Source organism: Artibeus jamaicensis, unplaced genomic scaffold, assembly GCF_021234435.1.
Source record: "Artibeus jamaicensis isolate MK-2021 breed Jamaican fruit bat unplaced genomic scaffold, CSHL_Jam_final contig_944, whole genome shotgun sequence".
NCBI lineage: Eukaryota > Metazoa > Chordata > Mammalia > Chiroptera > Phyllostomidae > Artibeus > Artibeus jamaicensis.
The window spans coordinates 1,107,311-1,125,750 of NW_026522020.1; the positions used below are offsets into that span (position 1 = coordinate 1,107,311).

The window sequence follows — 18,440 nt, forward strand, 5'->3', positions numbered from 1 at the left end:
GAAATGATACTGGATTATATACCTACAGTTGCTCAGAAATACAGTCTTTGTGGTGGAAAATGAACTATCTCCTTAGTGAGAAACATGCCCTCCCCCACCCCCATTCTCTAAAGTAATGATGCTAAACCTCCCTTAGGGCCAAACAAGTCAAAAACAAGAACAACAACAAAAAGCCCTTGGACAAATATATTTTTTAAAAATCAGGTCATTGTTTATTCAGAGATCTTGGGAAGTTTGCTGTAGATTCTTAGAGTCATCTTGTTTGCGTGCCAGGCCTCCCGCTCTGGGCCTGCTGGGGTGGGAGACAGTCTGCTGTGGCTGCAGAGGTGGAAGCCCGTCGCTTTCTCCAGAGTCTTCTCTGCTGAGAAATCACTTTCCCGTCCTTGCCTGGTCTGGTTCTAGGCGGCCCCGCACATGGAGCGGCAGGCGCTCGTGCAGTCACAGTTCACCGGAGCGGAGGTTCCAGACTCTCCCCTCATGGCTCACGGGAGCCAGTTAGCGAAACTGTGGCTCACCAAAAATGCGCTTTTGCTAATCAGACAAAAAAAATGGGTATAATTTCTGTGCATTCACACTGGATAACTGTTGTGTTGGCTGTTGTCATTTTTTAATTTGATAATCTAAGGGGAAAGAGCTCAGTGCCCCTGACTGAGTAGTCAGGTATTATATATATTTTTTAATTTTTATTTTTTATCCTCACCTGAGGACATGCTCACTGATTTTAGAGAGAGGGGAGGGAGGAAGAGAGGAAGAGAAAGATGGATGTGAGAGAAACATTAATCAGCTGCAGCTTGCACGTGCCCTGACTGGAGACCAAACCCACAACCTCTGCATGTGCCCTGACTGGGAATTGAACCTGTGACCTTTTGGTTCATGGAACAATGTTCCAACCAAATGAGCCATACTGGCCAGGGAACGTATTGCTTGTTTTAAAAATTCTTGCAGCACATCAGTGTTGAAAATTGCTGCACTAGAGGTTCAAGATTGAAGTCTTAGGTGTGGGAGTGGCAGTGGGCATCTTAAAGAAATGGGTACTACCCATGAGCAAATGTTTGACTTCTCAGTCCCTGAAAAGTGGGTGTGTTTAATATAGAGATGCTCTTTGGTAGACAGTAGATTAAGTAACTTCCCAGATGAGTTACTATCATTATTTTGTTCCAGTCACCCCAGATTGGTCAGTGGAAGCCCCCCAATTTGGCATCTGTGTCATTTTGACATGTCTCATCATTCTTTGAACACTTCTTTATTTTCTGGAGTTGGTCCACTCTCACTTTGTGTTTTTCCTGTGCTAGCCCTAGAAATAGCCATTTTCTAAGAAGCCTTGGTTTCTTTTCGTAGAGAAATCCAATTGCTCCAAAACCCTCCCAGTGAACAGATTTAGGAAATACATGTATGTGTATATACATCTATGTATGTGTCTCTCCATCCATCTGTCCATCCATCCATCATCTGTCCAGAAAACCAATTCACACTTATAGCTCCAATTCCAGTGCAGCATCACAGGTTCATTATAGTTTCTCCTTTCTACATTTGTAACTCCTGTCTCTAATAGTGAGAGACCTGGCTCCTGTTGTCCCTGCTACATTTACGTACTTGCTCATTCCTGTTTGTAACCACTGTGCTGATACTGCTGGCCTGCTATTCCATTAGGTTACCTTTCTTGCTCAGGCTTTGATCCCTTTCAGCTTTTGCCTCCTCACTCCCCTGATTCCACACCATTGTACATTATTATTATTATTACTACTTTAAAATATTTTAAATAGTATTTAAAATGCTTATTGCTAGAGGGAGGGAGGGAGGGAGGAAGAGAGGGAGAGAAATGTTGATGTGTGAGAGAAATACCAACTGGGTGTGTCTTGCACAACCCCAGACACAACCCTGGCCTGTAACCGAGACATGTGCCTTGACCAGGAATCAAACCGGTAACTTTTCAGTTTGTAGACCAACACTCAATTCACTGAGCCACACCAACCAGGGCTGTACCATATTATTTTTGAGTGTGAGTCCTTTGAAAGTTGAGAGTTCTAGCTTTTTACATGGAAATCCAATTCACTGAGCCACACCAACCAGGGCTGTACCATATTATTTTTGAGTGTGAGTCCTTTGAAAGTTGAGAGTTCTAGCTTTTTACATGGAAATCCATATGTATAGCCAGTGGATCAGTGACACTTGGTGTATAAGAACCTCAGCTCTATTTGTGTTTAGAATGTTACTGTCTTGGTGTCTGTCTTGCTGACTGTCTTTCTTTTAAGCATGAGGTTGAGACTAAAGAAAAGAAATAAACTGTGTGTGCATGCATGTGCATTTAAGATGTGTGTTTGACAAAAGCAAACCAAAAGGACAGCTAGATCAGGAGTGGAAACATAGAAATGAAGATCTCAAGGAGGGTTAGCAACAGGGGAGTGGGAGGAGGAGAAGAGGGAGAAGGTACAGAAAATAAGTAGCATAGATAGTAGATAGAAAATAGATGGGGGGCAAGAATAGTATGGGAAATATAGAATCTAAAGAACTTGAGACACATGGTCATAAACTGAAGGGGGGTAATGGGGATGGGGGGGAAGGTGGAGGGGAATGAAGGGGGGAATAGAACAACCATAATGGCATAATCAATAAAAAAATTTAAAAAAAGAATTTTCTAAAGCAAAGAAAAAAAAAGATATGTATGTTTGACATTCAGGGCTGTCTTTGGCAAGGTAGCACTCAGTTTTTCTTTGTGGTGTATGTGTGCGTGTGTGTATGGCAGAGCCTTCAGCTCTTACCACACCTGTCTCCTGTTTATCAAACATGCCTGCTTCCTGGACTTTTCCCTGATCTTTTTCATCAGTATCTGTCCTCTCCACCCATGCTGTTACCACCATCTTTCATAAACCCTTCTTTCGTCATTGCAGTAGGAAACAGTCATTCCTTTCATTGCTTAGAGCTTATGCTACTTGAATAATGTTGATTTCTGCTTAAAGATACTGGGATGTACTTTGTGGTCCTACTTGTTTCCAGGTATCAGTGAACAATGCTAGTGATGATAATTTTGAAAGTGTCTTATTAAGTGTCACCTCATTATAAGGAGGAGTTAATGCCCAGGAGATGCCTTGCACATTATAAGATTTTGATAAATGTTTATTGGATTTTGCCAGAATAAAAAATACTTGGTATCTTTAGTTAGTAACTTTGGCTCATACTTTTGACATTTTAATTAAGTTTTGCTGCCTCTTGTATATACATGCTGAGCTTGTTTGAGTACAAAAGAGTTATTTTGTTCACATACAGTATTTACAGATAATAAAATTCATGCTTTTTAGCATCAGTTCTATGAATTTTAAAGCATATGGATTTGTGTAACCGTTTCCACAAACAAGACAGAAAACCACTCCATCACACTCCCAGACTCCCTTATGCCCCTTTTTAGTTAATGCTGCCCCTTCTCCACAACCTCTGCCAAACACGCATGTGTTTTATGTCTTGTGGACTTGCCTTTTCCAGAATGTCGTATAAACGGAAGTATTTTGAGTCTGGTCTTCTTCTGTCAGGCATAATCATTTGTGATTCATCCATGTTGTTTAGTGTTGTTGAATAGTATTCCATTTTGTGTATGTCTCAGAGTTTGTTGACCCATCTGCCAGTTGAAGGACACTTGGATAATTTCTAGTCTCTGACCATTAAGAATAAGATTACTGTGAACATTGCAGTACATGTCTTTGTATGGACATATGTTTTTATTTCTCTTGGTTAAATACCTAAGGTGGAATTGCTGAGTCACATAGGAAGCATATATTTATTATCTTCGTGAGAAACCATGCAGCTGTTTTCCAAAGTAGTTTACCATTTTCCACACCCATTAAAAATGTATAAATGATTCATTTTCTCCACAGCCTCACCAGGACACAGTATTATAATTTTTACCACTCTGTTGAGTGTATAGTAGTATTTACTTTTTGTTGCTGTCATTGTTTGTTGTCTTTTGTTTTGCATTCCCCTGATGACAAAATGATGCTGAACATATTTTTTGTGTGTGCTCAGTGGCCATTCATATATATGTATACACACATGTATACACACATACATGTATGTACACATACACATGCATAGATATTCTTTTTTGAAGTGTCCATGCAGTCTTTTACCTATGTTTAATTAGTTTGTCTTCACATTAATGAATTGTAAGACTTCTTTTATAATATGGATATACATACACAAACATGTACATTTGTGCATAGATTTGTATATATGTATTTCAGATCTGTGTCCTTACTAGTTTTTTGTCTAGTTTTCTTATTTGTTAAAATATCTATGATTGGCTATTTATTTATTTCTCACTTTTGTCAGAGTTTGCTTCATCTGGCTTGAAGCTTTTTTATTAGATGAATATATGTTTACAGTCATTATAGCTTACTAGTGCATTGACTCTTTTATTAATATGAAATATTCCTTTTTGACCTGTAAAATCTTTTTTTCTTGAATTTGACTTTGATATTAATACAGAGAGCGGCTTCAGTTTTCTGCAGGTGTTTCCAAAGGTGGGAAAATATGGAGAATATCTGTGTGGTGATACGAGCACGTATTATCACAGAGGAGGAGGGAGCAGTATAATGGGGGCAGGGGCATTGTGACCCAGTGAGCAAAGCCACCAGGCAAGAAATAATGTTCAAAGCTGGATGCCCCTGTCTGTGATTCCAGTTGGGAAGAAGGATGGTTGCAGATACAAGTAGATTTTTTTGAGTAGGCCATACCTTAGATCTATTTTTAAGTCCAGCAATAGGTGCAAAGTTTATAGTGTGTCAGCAACCACTAATCAAAGAAATGTGGTTTCGGTTTTTATTGTCAAGTGTTGGCCGGCTTTTCAGGTGATTGTGGTTAACCTGTTAATAGTAAAGTGGCTTTAATGATATGGAACATCATTAGTCTCTCGGATTGTGGCCCTTGTATTAGTGTCCTGAATCTCTCTTGTCCTGAAATTTTTGCATGGTATTCTGTTTGGTTTTCTGAAATAATCTGTGAATTGAGCTGGTATTTCAATGATGTCCAGGATATGGAAGTGTGTTTCTAGGATGTGAAATCCATTTTGCTGGAGGCTGATGTGATGTAAAGGAATCTGAGGTCAGGTACTGCAGCTAATTCTTTATACTTGCAAAAACTTTAAGCACAGATAATCTTTATTTGATTGTTGTTTAAGCTTTGTAAGTTATTTTCTTTTCTAAATGACATATCCTTGCTTTGATTTCATATCAGAAATTGTGATTCTTAAAGAGGAATGATCTTTGACTTAGGGAAATAGTTGAAATGGTATTAGTAGGCTTTTCCTATTAGTAAAAATATAGAGAATTGTCTTTAAAAAATCCTACTTTGAGCATTTCTAAGGAGGCTACAACTTTGTTCTTTACTTGGATTGAACAGTTGGCCACATTCCACAATGCAGCCCACCTCCTCATTGTAGTGACTGGTTCCATAGTGAGTGTCCCACCCGAATCACCCAGCAGAGGAATCCTGGGACTTTTTGTAGAGCACCTGGGCAAGAGTTTCTTTTTCTCACCGGAGGTTTCTAAGAGGGTGGGGTATAATTCTGAAGCTGCCGGAATCCTTCTTTACCCTATAAGGAGAGAGGCTACTCTGGAAATGGAGCTAGTACCGAGGGAATCTGAGCTCGCTCACACACACACATACACACGCAGTCACATATTCCCACTAACATCAGGTGATTGGCTCAGTTACCTAAGTCACTATGTTACTTTTAAAAAAACAATTCTATTTGTTTTTTCTGTCTCTTGTGATTATTAATCATAATTAATAAGTTGCATATATTTTATGACAAAGACCTAAGTCAAAATACAATAAAGAAAAGCAACCACAATGTACAAAGTTACATGTACATGCATATATTCCTTTTTAAAAATTTTTCCTTATTTACTGATTTGAGAGAGAGGTATTGATTTGTTGTTCCCCTTATTTATACATTCATCGGTTGCTTCTTTTTAAAAAAGATTTTATTTATTTATTTTTAGAGGGGAAGGGAGGGAGAAAGAGAGGGAGAGACACATCAGTGTGTGTTTGTCTCTTGAGCACTTCTCACTGGGGACCTGACCTTTAACCCAGGCATGTGTCCTGACTGGGAATCAAACCAGCAACCCTTTAATTAACAGTCTGGCGCTCGATCCACTGAGACACATCAGTCAGGGCACTTCTTGTATGTGCCCTGACTGGGGATTGAACCTGCAACCTTGGCGTATCGGGACAGTGCTCTAACCAACTGGGCTACCTGGCCAAGGTCCCATGCATATATACAAGTATTCTTTCAATCAGTCTGAGTAGTTATTTATTTATTCCATGAGCTCTATTCTTGGAAGTTTTCTGTCTCTTAGAAACTAGTCCTTAGGATTTGTTTTCCCAGATTTGTCTGTATCTAGCTTTTTGCCTGACTTTTTAAAAACTGTTCTGAGCTTCAGAACTTGGTGTTATATTTTGCCAAATTCTTTCTCTACCTCTCTGCTTATTTCTGCCATCAAAATATTTATCACCTTGCTACTGAGATTGCTCTAGTTGGATCCTCTGTGTTTTGTAAACTGGGTTTCCTCTAAGGGGACACAGCGGCTTCTCACTCTCCTTTGTGAGTAGGTACAGAGGCTTGGTTGTGTCGGAGTTAGGTGATGGGTAGTTGCTGTGCAGAAGAGAAGGAAGGCACGTGGTGCAGGACACCCACCATTCTGTTCCCGGGCCTGTGATCCCTTGGGAACTATGTCCGGAGACTCGTAAGGCCTGATGATTCCTACTTCTGCACCGTCCCTCTCCTGCAGCCCAAGCCTGGTCTGCACAGTGGTGGGCTTCTTCGTAGACATGGGTCACTTATTTTTGTAGGAGCCCTTTTTCTTTTTCTTCTTTCCTTAAAACAGTTAAACCAAAATAGAACCATTTTTAAAGGGAGCTATGCAGTTTTCCCTGATGCAGTCACAGAGAAGTAGAAAGAGGGAGACAGATTCTACTCTTTTAAGTTTTGAGAAACCTGTTCTTGAATTGCTGTGATCTAAGCTGGGGAAAAATTGGCAGTGGCCTGTGAATGGTTTGTAATGGAAGGTATTGGCAGGTAAGTTTAAAATGGTCAAAAAAGGGTCAGTGGACATTGAAAAGGTTAAGGTCTTGGAATAGGAAGCCAAAGAACAGGGAATTAGTTTCTTCTGGGAAGAGAAATTCATGGAATTTTTTTGAGTCAGAAGGGAATTTAATCAGATTTTTTATTCCTAGAAGTTTATAGGGTGGTGACATTGAGAATACCAGGGAATTGTTAAAATTTAATCTTTATTGTATTTTTCCTGTTACCATTTGGTCCCCTCGTGCCCCACTTCCCCCGGCAGAGAATACCAGGAATGTGTGGAGACACAAGAGTGCGTGCAGGGAGAGGAGTGAAGGGTTTGGTGCAGTGGTGCGTTCAGTGGAAGGGAGAGTCAGATGTGGCTGTGGGTTTGAAAGGCTTGAAGAAGTGGTTCAAGTGGTTTTGAAAAGGAAGAGACCAGAAAGGGAGCTGGTCTGAGGGGAAGGACTAGTGGTTTTGATGCTTTGAGTTTAAGAGGATAGTAGCACATTAGGATGGAATTGTCTAGAAGACATTGTGTTACGTACTATATTAAGTGTTGGGAACAGAACAAGGAGCAAAAAAAAGGAAGAAAATCTTCTTCATGGAGCTTGCGTTTCACTGGGAAAGATAGAAAAATGTAAATAAAATATGCTTAGTGTGCTCAATAGTGGTATGTACTGAAGATGAAAAATAAATGAGATAAGGAAGAGAGATAAGAATTTAGGGGGATGGTATTGAGATTTTAACTAGGGTGACCAAAGAAGACCTCATTAAGAAGGTGACTTTGAGTAAGAACTGAAGGAAGTGAGGGAGCTGTCCTTGTGGCAATCTTGGGGAACAGCAGTTAGAAGTTACGTGCCTAATGTGTTCAAGGAACAGTAAAGAGGCTGAACTGGAGAATTGCTGGAGATGAGAGGGCTCATGGGGCTGGGTATGGATCAGGTAGGGCCTGTGCATCAGGGAGCTGGGTTTTAGCCCTGATGGAGGTGGGAAGCTTTGGAGGATTTAGAGCATTGATATGATATGACTTATGTATCATAGGCTCACTCGGCTGCTGTGTTGGAAATAGGGAGTAGAGGACTCCTTTACAAGGCTGTTGCCTATATCCAGGTGAGAGATATATGGACCAGAGTGGTGGCCATGGTGGCAATGAAGGTAGAATTGACAGGATGAGCTGACAGATGTGACAGTAGTAGTAGTAGTGTGTGTGTGTGTGTGAGAGAGAGAGAGAGAGAGAGAAAAAGAGAGATTAATTGACCCAGAAGGATAACATGAATTTTGCCCTGAGCCACCAGAAGAATGGAGAGAGTATGTTCTCTTCCTGTTAACTAAATAAAAGTTGCTTTTGGATGAACTATCTTAAGCAAACAAAGTTTCCAGTAACAGGTATGCCTCTAAGAACGTCTGTAGTATGTCTTTAAAACGATAGTGTTCACGGTCATATTTTATAATGAAAGAAGCTATTGGAAAACCTTGTCAGGAGCTCCCTGTGGAAATATCAGTTGCTTTTCTTGGCTTCAAAGTATTTCCTGAACAGTGTATTATACTTTGTCCCAAGTGTGCCATTAAGGGATTTGAAGGTCTGTTCAAACATGTATGGCAAGTGAGTACTGTCACTTAAGCCTGGCCAGAGGAGCCAAGAAATGCAAAGCACCTCCTAGGTGGACTGTGACATGCTTGAGGTCTAAACCAGAGGCACAGGGAGTGGGAGGGGCAGGGCATTATCTCCTGGGCACGGTCCTTAGCCAGCACGTGCTAAACTAAACCGCCCTTCCGGCAGAAAGTGTGAGCGCACATGTCTGTGTGAATCTTTAGGAGAAGCTTTGTTATACTGAGCCAATAGCAACCCCCAATCCCAGGGGGATGTAATAGAATTTATTTGCTGGAACAGAATGCTAATCTAGACTTACTCTTTTTATAAGATTTAAAATAACCTTCTTCAAAGTCATCGTCAGAAGTCATCAAAGATGACTTTTGTGTTCACAAAGGGCTTTTTTAAAAAATTTTTTTATTGATTATGCCATTACGTTTATTCTATTCCCCCCTCCGTTCCCCTCCACACTGCACCCCCCACCATTCCCCCCCACCATTCCCCCCCTTTAGTTCATGAACATGTGTCTCAAGTTCTTTAGATTCTGTATTTCCCCTACTATTCTTACCCTCCCCCCTATCTATTTTCTATCTACTGTCTATGCTACTTATTTTCTGTACCTTCTCACAAAGGGCTTTTCTATATGACTAAATGGGATGCTTCATGCTTGGAGTTTGGGTGGGCCATGTGTGATGGAAATGTTTTTGATATTTTTGTTGAGCATTCCATTTGAATTGTTTGGTAACAGGGTCTCTTTCTGTTGCTGTCCCGTTTTGCAATATATTATATTAATTTTGAAAGGAAGGGGAAAAAAATCTAATCAATACCAAACACTTTGGAAGTGGCCAGATTCTTGATTCTGGTAAGTTTCAGTTGCTCTTGGTAGTTGGTCTAATTTACAGCTCACGGTCGACTGGATGGTTTTTCCCACTTTCTGAGGGATGGATGAGGAGGAAATCAGGAAGTTGTGCTCAGGTCTATACTTGCTCTTCTTTATCTAGGTGTTTGTGACTTTTCTTGCTAAAACTGTTGTTTTCAACTTGGAGAATGGTGAACTTTATGGTTATTTTGTGTTTATATTGAAACTTGAGTTATAATTTACATATGAAGCTTTAGAGTTGTTTTAGGAAAATGCATTTATTTAAATAGCTTCCAGTTTTAGTCATTTGCATATGTGTTTATGTTGGCTCCTTATGGCGATAAGTTTAGACTGATAAAGGAACTGATAGACTGCTGGTCTCCAGACGTGCATATCGTGGTGACGGGCATCTTTGTTCAGCTGGCTTCTACTGCTTGGTAGTTATTTCATTCATTTATTGCAACTTTTAAAGAATGTTTCTTTTATAGCTGGTTCAGGTCTTTCTCATTCTCTTCAGAAGAAGAGAGATGCAAACCAGTATTTATTGAGCATGTTTTATATGCCCAACATTTAGGGACCCTCTGGGGAATATAGAAAATGAATGTGACATGGTTTTCTGCCTGGTTGGAGAAGAAAATATGCAAGCAAAGAAATGGAATATAGCCTGATCAAGAAACCTTATAATGAAAAATAAAGAGAAAAAAGGAATCTCGTAATGAAAGAATAGTTAAGGAATCATAGTGGAACAAAGGAAGGAAATAGAACGTGTCTTGAGAGGGAGGGTAGAGTCAGCGAAACATTCACAGGAGAGCTGGGTCTTGAATGTTGACTATTTGCCAGGCAGACAAAAGGTGAAGAGGCACTGCAAGCAGTGATGCTCGTGGTGGGAGCTGTATGCGCAAAACGCGCTCTGAATCTGTTTGCAGGAAACCTCCCATAGGACCGTGCAGGACCGCGGGCACTGGACCGAGAGCCCTAGATCTGTGTGCCTGTCACACCTCTGCTATTCAGCTGCTGTAAGGTTGTGATGTGTCTGAACCCATTTTTTCCTCTGAGATGGAGACCTAGGTTTTAGAGGAGGAAAATAGGAAAAGAAATTTTGAAGCAAAAAATGTGGTAAAAAATTTAATAACATAAATAACATAGGCGGGCCCCTCCTCCCCGTCCGCTCCCAGTGAGTCAGGTAACGTACATTCGGACTATAAGACGTGTCCCTTTCCCCCCAGATTTGCAGACATACTCTTGTGTCTGCAAACTGTCCTGAAAGCTCTCTTGCATCCTGATGATCTGTTATGTTTCTTTCTTCATTGTTCTCTCCATGTATTCTCTCCATGTATTCATCTGTTTATTTGTCAGATATTGAGTACCTAGATTGTCAAGTTTCTGTAGCATATACAAAGATGTATAATATATAATTGATAAGCATATAGTCTTAACAGATGAGGTAAATCATAGATGTAAAATACTAATATAGGGAAGAAATTGGGCAGTGTCATAGAAGAGGCATAGATAAAGTGCTTTGGGACTTTAGAAAATGGAGAATTTATTTGCCTAGGGCAGGTGAGGGTGATGGGGTGGGAAGGAAGTGGGAAGACTGTGGTGGATTCTGGGCCATAGAAAATCTAAGTCATTTGGACTAGGCCTTGAGAGGTGGATAGATTGACATCTGGAAATGTTAGAAGCAGCGTACCATCTCTGGTCCTTCGTTTATTCAAATGAGACTTGAGTACACACTCTGTCAAGCCTAACGTTGGTCACTTCACGGATTTTACAGTTGATCAGGAAAGAGAGACTCTGAACAAATCATTTCCTAATTAATTAGTTCCTTCCTTCCTGCCCTCCTTCCTTCCTTTATTGAATCAATCAGTATGTATTTGAATGGCTACTGAATCCTGTTCTCAACTGTTGGGATTCAGCAGTAAATAAAATAGCCTCAGTGCTCATGAAACCTAAATTCTATTTGGGAGACAGGAAGTAAATTATTATGTAATGTATTCACAGGTAGGGATGAGTACAGTGATGGAAAATAAAGCAGGGTAGAGTAATGATAGTGAGGTGGGGCTCTTTTAATTAATGTGATCAGGGAAGACCTTTCTAGGGAGGATATTTGAGCAGAGACCTGAACAAAACGAAGAGAGTGACCCCTATGAATAGTTGGGCAAAGAGTTTTCTAGATGGAGGGAGTAGCAAATGTGAAAACTTAAGATGGAAGGCTTTAGTATTCTAGGAATAGCAAAAAGATCTCTAGGATTGGAGTATAATTTGCAGAGGAAGAACTTGTAGAAAACGAGAATGGAAAAATAGGTAAGGGCCGATTTGACAAGGCCTTGTGACATGGTGATAGAATGATGTTGGGAAGCTGTTGGGAGGAGGGCATGATTTGATTTATGTTTTAAAAGGGTCACTCTAGTTGCTTTCGTCCAAAATGGAAACCAGGAGACCAGTTATCGCAGTAGTTCAACAAGGAGATAAAGGTTGCCTGGATTTGTGTAGTAACAGCGGAAATGGCAAGACGATACGCATTACAGGAAGGGCCTATGGGCTCTCCTGATGGATTGTATTGGGGTGTGAGAGGGAGAGCCAAGGGTCGTGCTCTAGTTTGGTGCCTTTGGCTGAGAGCAGGGATGCTGGGAGAGGAGTGGGTTCTGGTGAGGACCAAGGGCTCTCTTGGTTCCGGTGTCAGCTGACATCCAAATGAATATCTAGTGGGGAACTGAACAGGAGTCTGGAATTCAAGGAAAAAGTTAAAGATAGGTATTTAATTCTGGTAATTAATAGCATATAGAGAGATTCAAAGCCATGAAACTGGATGAATTCTCCTAGGGATTAAGTATAAAAGGATCCTCTTCATGGTGTTGTTACTCTTACTTTGTTTCCTTTACCAAATCAGATTTAAATTGAACTTTTGTGGGAAAAGCACTTCATAGTTAATTGTATGTACTTCCTGTTACAGTTCGAGAGGATGCACTTTTTGGTTCTTCCTCTTTTTAAGATATTTATGTTGATTAGCGGGTTCAGGCGTTGCCACTGTGTTCCATCTGTTATAAAACTCCATCCCCATCAGGTTAGGACTTTTTGGTTTCAGTAACCATTGTTGATCAGATCCTGAATCCATTATTTCAAAAGGGAGGGTAATATGGTGGTATTGACCGTCTTTCTTTTCTTCTTAATTAGCTAAAACTCTTCTGTGAAGAACCACTTTACCTTATCGACTATTTGGTTAACCTGAGATACAGGAAAGGTAGGATAAATGCTTGGAATTTTCTAAGGTCGAACAACAGAGAACCCTTTTATGATGATTCCCGAGTCTTAGACAAGATTGTATTAGCCTTTGATAGCTTCCTTGTTTTCCTGTTATGACAAGATGTTCTAGGATAATTTTGTTCGTTTTCTGTTCCAGAGTTGAATTAGCTGTTTCTCTAAGGACTCACTCAGTCCTCGCTCCGACCCAGCACGGGGCGGTGTTAGAGCGCCTTCCGTGTCCTGTGGCCTTCCGATGGTGTCCCCAGACCTTCGTTCTCTTCTTGTGTGTGCCGAGACAGCAAGATAGAATCAATACATTTTAAATGCAGCATATTAATTTATGTTAATGACAGCATTTCGAGTGACATGATTTATTTATTAATTACTGCTGTTTTATGGAAAATATTTGACATTGTGTAATGCTTCATTCTTATTGGTAAATGTCCATGAGTTGTGTACTTTCCTGGTTTCGGGCCTCAAAATGGAGAATTAAGGGTTTGAGTTTTACATGAGAACATTTTGTAAACTTTTATTCACGCTTTTGTTTTCTTCACTTACATTTTATTCTGTGTCTTCATTGGGAATGCAGTGAAATGCTGCGTTGAGTTCTTGTTTCTTTACCTGGCAGGCTTGCTGATCCCATTCGAGGAACCGTATAAAGCAGCATGGTACTTGTGGTATTTGGGGCCTTTAAGGGAGAGGGAATGAAAGTGTAGGTCAGGAAAATGAGAAGTAGATGTGGCATTGATCTTGGGCACCTTGAAGGACTGAGTGCCAACCTGGCACTGCTGGATTGATCATCTCTGTAAGGTAGTCTGCTTCCGACAGTAAAGGTCCTGCTTGAACTGTGTGGCGAGTGTCCAGTGCTGGAACTTCCAAATGGGCAGGTTTTCCTTAGGAAGGAAAAATGAAAAATTTGCTCTTTTCCTTTCTTCCCTCCAGTGATCTAGCAGAACTTTTTTATTTTCTTCAGGTAATTAAACCAGAAAGCAGTGACAAAGAAACAGAAGGGGCCTATGAATCAGATCTCCCTGAGGAGCTCTGTGGAAGCCGTTTGCAACAGTCCTCCAAAGGCCATAATGACAGTCCTGACGTCATTGTGGAGGCTCATGGTGATGACAGTGACTCGGAAGATGGACATGGCAACACACCAGATGTTCTGGTTGATGGTGTCAGGAAACTCGCAGTGTGTGTTCCTGAAAAAGGTGAGTACTGGACTTCCACCTGACATTCTGTTCTAGTGAATTGATAGTGTTAGGCATTGGGATTCTCTCTGTGGTCCAAATTAATCACACAACACATTTGGTACCTTCTCAGTTTCTAACCGGTGTCAGCTTTTAGGAAAGGGGATCTTCCCCCGACTTTTAGCTCCTGGGTGCCAGCAGGGACAACATGCCACTGGTCATTGTTGTGGTCAGTGGTTGCTGTTACCATTTCCTGGTAGGTTTTGAGTTTGTCCATAACTAACCTGAAATGTCCTGTGATGAGCCCCGCCCCAATTTATGGTTGATGTGAACAGAATTAGCCAGCTTTTTAAAATCCTTACAAAAAGCACTTCATTTTACCCTGGATTTTTCTTTAACTCTATACATTTGGAAAGTATTTATGTAATTGGTGGTGGGAATGGATCACCTTAAATTTGGTAAGTAGATTATTTTTATGTTCCAAGGACGTCCAGCCTAAGAAAGAGTCTTGAAGAGTTTGAGTTAAGAGCTAACCTGACGACAGTCACTGGGAAGCACAATCTGAGCTGATTAAGAAAATGCCCTGGAGAATGGCAGCTTTGCAGTTTATTTTACACATGCGAGTCAAAGGAGGATATGTTACGAGGGTTACAAGAAATTCACTGGTGGCAGATTAGGGGGGCGGGAGAAAGCAAAGTTGGGATACCCCCAAGAGAGGATAAAAAGCACAATGGAGAGACATACGTCTTTTACATTGGCGGGTACCGGGTAGTTAACATCTACAGCACGTGGAGATGTATGTGGCGGAACAAGATAACAATGAAGGGTTCTGGGGTCTGGAAAAGAAGATGACTCTGACATTTCAAAAGTGTTTCATCTTAGATGCACAGAGACAGTAGACAGTTTCAGAGTTAAAGATTGGTCTTTGTCAAGGAAGCTACAGGCCTAGGGCACCACTGCGCCCTGTGGCCCACTGGTAGGTGGGGAGCATTCTGCTCAGACCGCCCGTGGGCTCACCGTGGCTTCTGGGGCTTGACGGCCTGTCGTTGGGCCTCCCCCCAGCCTGTCGGGTTTAGTACGTGACCCCTTTTTTAATCATGTTTACGTTACAAAGTGTTTTTTTAAATGCAGCATATTAATTTATAACCTTTAAAAAAGGTTATAAACCTTTTAAAAAGCTAGACTTATTTTCTCTGATCAAAATGTAAGCCATGTGTCCTCTGAATGCAGAGGACAGCAGTTGCAAACACATGGTGAGGAGCCATGAGCAAGGGCTCTGCCTGACCACATTCTGGGAAATGGAAGAGCAGGTAGCGATGAAAATTGGAATATTTCAACATATAGATCTCGAAGAGATTTTAAATGCAGGGAGTATATTTTTAAGCCAGATTGAGTTTAATGTATATTATGAAATGGAAAAAATTGACTTGGCTAGGCCAACTAGACTATTAGTTTTTTTTAATCAGGAAGAAGTTTCTGGCACAGTCCCCATTAAAGGCTAGAAGAAATGCCAGAAGATTACTAAAGGAGAATATTCAGCAGATACCCTGTGATAGGGGCTGGGGAGCACACCTCACTGACACCCTGAATAGAGCTGGAGGTGATTTCCGGAGACGACTGCGTAAGACGCAGGCAGCTGCTCCAGTGCTGACTAGGTAGTAGCTTGGTGCTAAGAACAGTGGTACCTCGGTACTCGTCATTAATTCCTTCTGGAACTCATGATGAGTGCCTAAACCCACGAGTACTGAACAATGAAGCACTCTCTCTTGCAGGGCAGTGTAGTGGCTCATATGAGTTCTAGCAAGTGTGGTGAGTCCTGAGCAAGCACCAAGTGCTGAAACATATTTTTCTCGTCAAAATGTGAAGAGTGCAGGGTTTGATGAGTTCTGAAGCTGATGAGTACCAAGATGTGTCTGTACTCATTCCGAAGGACTCTCCAACTTAGAAATTTTTTCATAATCTATTTTATTGATTATGCCATTACAGTTGTCCCCTTCCCCCTTCATTCCCCTCCACCCTGCACATCCCCTCCCACACACATCCATCCCCCTTTAGTTCATGTCCACGTGTCATAAGTTCTTTAGCTTCTACATTTCCCACACTACTCTTGCCCTCCCCCTATTTTCTCCCCACCGTCTATGCTACTCATTCTCTGTCCCTTTTCCCCTACTCTCCTCCTCCCACTCCCCTGTTGCTAACCTTCCATGTGGTCTCCATTTCTGTGATTCTGTTCCTGTTCTAGTCGTTTGCTTAGTTTGTTTTTGTTTTTGTTTTTGGTGTGGTTGCTAATAACTGAGTTTGTTGTCATTTTGCTGTTCATATTTTTTATTTTTTTCCTTAGATAAGTCCCTTTAATATTGCATATAATAAGGGCTTGGTGATGATGAACTCTTTGAATTTGACCTTATCTGAGAAGCGCTTTATCTGCCCTTCCATTCTAAATGAAAGCTTTGCTGGATAGAGCAATCTTGGATGTAGGTCTTTGGATTTCATGACTTGGAATACTTCTTTCCAGCCCCTTCTTGCCTGTAAGGTCTCTTTTGAGAAATCAGCTGACAGTCTGATGGGAATTCCTTTGTAGGTGACTGTCCCCTTATCTCTTGATGCTTCTAGACTTTTCTCCCTCATTTTAATCTTGGCTAATGTGATTATGATGTGCCTTGGTGTGTTCCTCTTTGGATCCACCCTCCTCCGGACTCTCTGAGCTTCCCGGACTTCCTAGAAGTCTATTTCCTTTGCCATCTTGGGGAAGTTCTCCTTTATTATTTGTTCAAATAAGTTTTCCACTTGTTGCTCTTCCTTTTCCCCTTCTGGTACTCCTATAATTCGGATGTTGGAATGTTTAAAGGTGTCCTGGAGGTTCCTAAGCCTCTCCTAATTTTTTTTGAATTCTTGTTTCTTCATTCTTTTCTGTTTGGTTGTTTCTTTCTTCCTTCTGGTTCACTTCATTGATTTGAGTAGCAGTTTTCTTTCCATCACTGTTGGTTCCCTGTTCATTTTCCTTAATTTCACTTAGTTTAGCTTTCATTTTTTCATCTAATTTGCTACCACAATCAACCAGTTCTGTGAGCATCCTGATCACCAGTGTTTTGAACTGTGCATCTGATAGGTTGGCTATCTCTTGGTCACTTAAAAGTACTGGCTCTGGGGCTTTGATTTGTTCTTTTGTTTGAGCCATAATGTTTGGGTCTGGGCATGCCTGTTACGTATGAGTGGCAGAGCCTTAGGTGTTGACCAGGGTGGGATAACCCATTTCCTGGGTTGTGACACTGTATGTGGGGGCGGGGTCCGAGAGGGAACAATGGCACTTGTTCCACTCTCTCTAGGTTTTCAGTCCCCTCTGCTGCTTTTCACAAGCAAATTGGGCCTTTCTGATGCTGGTTCCTGGGTGGGTGGGCTTGTGTACCTTCTAGGACCCTGTGGGTCTCTCCAATGAACTCTCCTGTGAGGCTGGGAGTTTCTCTGAGCCCCTTTTCAGTCGGTGTTTTTAGGCTTTATTTCCCCGTGCTGGGGCCCTGGGTTGCGTGGTCTGTCTTGCTGCCTGTTTTTGCCTAATTAATCTGCACGCAGATGTGTGACCCCAGTCAGCCCTGTGCCACCTGTGCTCCCAGGGGTCTGGCTGCCACTGTCTTTTCCTGCCAAGACCCCTCTCCCCCAGCCGCTGACTCCGCCCCTTTAACCAGTCTGGTTGAATGGTTGTTGGACATCCGTACAGTTCAATTTTCTGTCTGTCCTGGTTGTGTTTTTGTTTCTAAATCTTTGTTGTACTTAATTTTGGTTGCATGAGGAGACACAGTGTTTCCACCTATGCCTCCATCTTGTCCAGAAGTCCTTTTTTTCTAGAAATTTTTTTAAATGAAGAGGCTGCTGTTTTGCCTCTGCTCCCCAACCCCCCTAATTCCCCAACCCCCCCAGGTGCAGCAACCTGAGGGCACTCAGGTTCTTTTTGTTTTATGCCTGCTTCCAGAACTAGTGGTTTCACTGTTCAGGGCCCAGCCAATTCCATTTGGCTGTTACTCTTTGAAATTTCATTCTTCCGTTGTTTCTTTTTTCTTCCTTTAAAAGCAGTTGGATACTGTGATCCTCTTCTGAGAGTAAGTGTGTATTATCATAATGGCGTCAGTACTGTGAGTCATGTTTTTTCTATGAGAAGAGAGGGAAATAACCAGGACCCTAACTAGCCAAATTCTTCATCATTAAGATCACCAAGGGAGAGAGATACTTGCAGTCTGAATTCGGGCAAAGGAGCACTTTAAAACTTACTGAGTATTTGGCCCAAAACTACTTCATGGAAATGGAGTCCTGATGATCGGACTTGGCAGACATCAGCAGCCCTTTTCCCCCTGGGCTCCAAGGTGAAGGGATAAGATGCCTTGAGTTCTCATTAGTGGTTGTTACCAAAATAAGGGCAAGGAAGTATTGCTGGATGGAAGTGATGGCAAGTTGGTGCCCGGGTGCATACTAATAATTCACTTTGCCCTTTGTCTTTGGAAGTATGCTCTTGGT

At 41.4% G+C, this 18,440-nt stretch overlaps 1 protein-coding gene across 5 annotated transcripts in view; it reads left to right on the plus strand.

Moving 5' to 3' along the window:
* DIS3L2 (DIS3 like 3'-5' exoribonuclease 2) overlaps positions 1–18,440 on the plus strand; it is a 285,589-nt gene that overhangs the window by 57,675 nt on the left and 209,474 nt on the right. For all 5 annotated transcript variants that reach the window (XM_053655254.1, XM_053655253.1, XM_053655255.1 and 2 more), the window contains one exon: positions 13,724–13,955. In XM_053655254.1, coding sequence (XP_053511229.1) covers positions 13,724–13,955 — 232 coding nt within the window. The remainder of the gene's footprint in view (positions 1–13,723; positions 13,956–18,440) is intronic.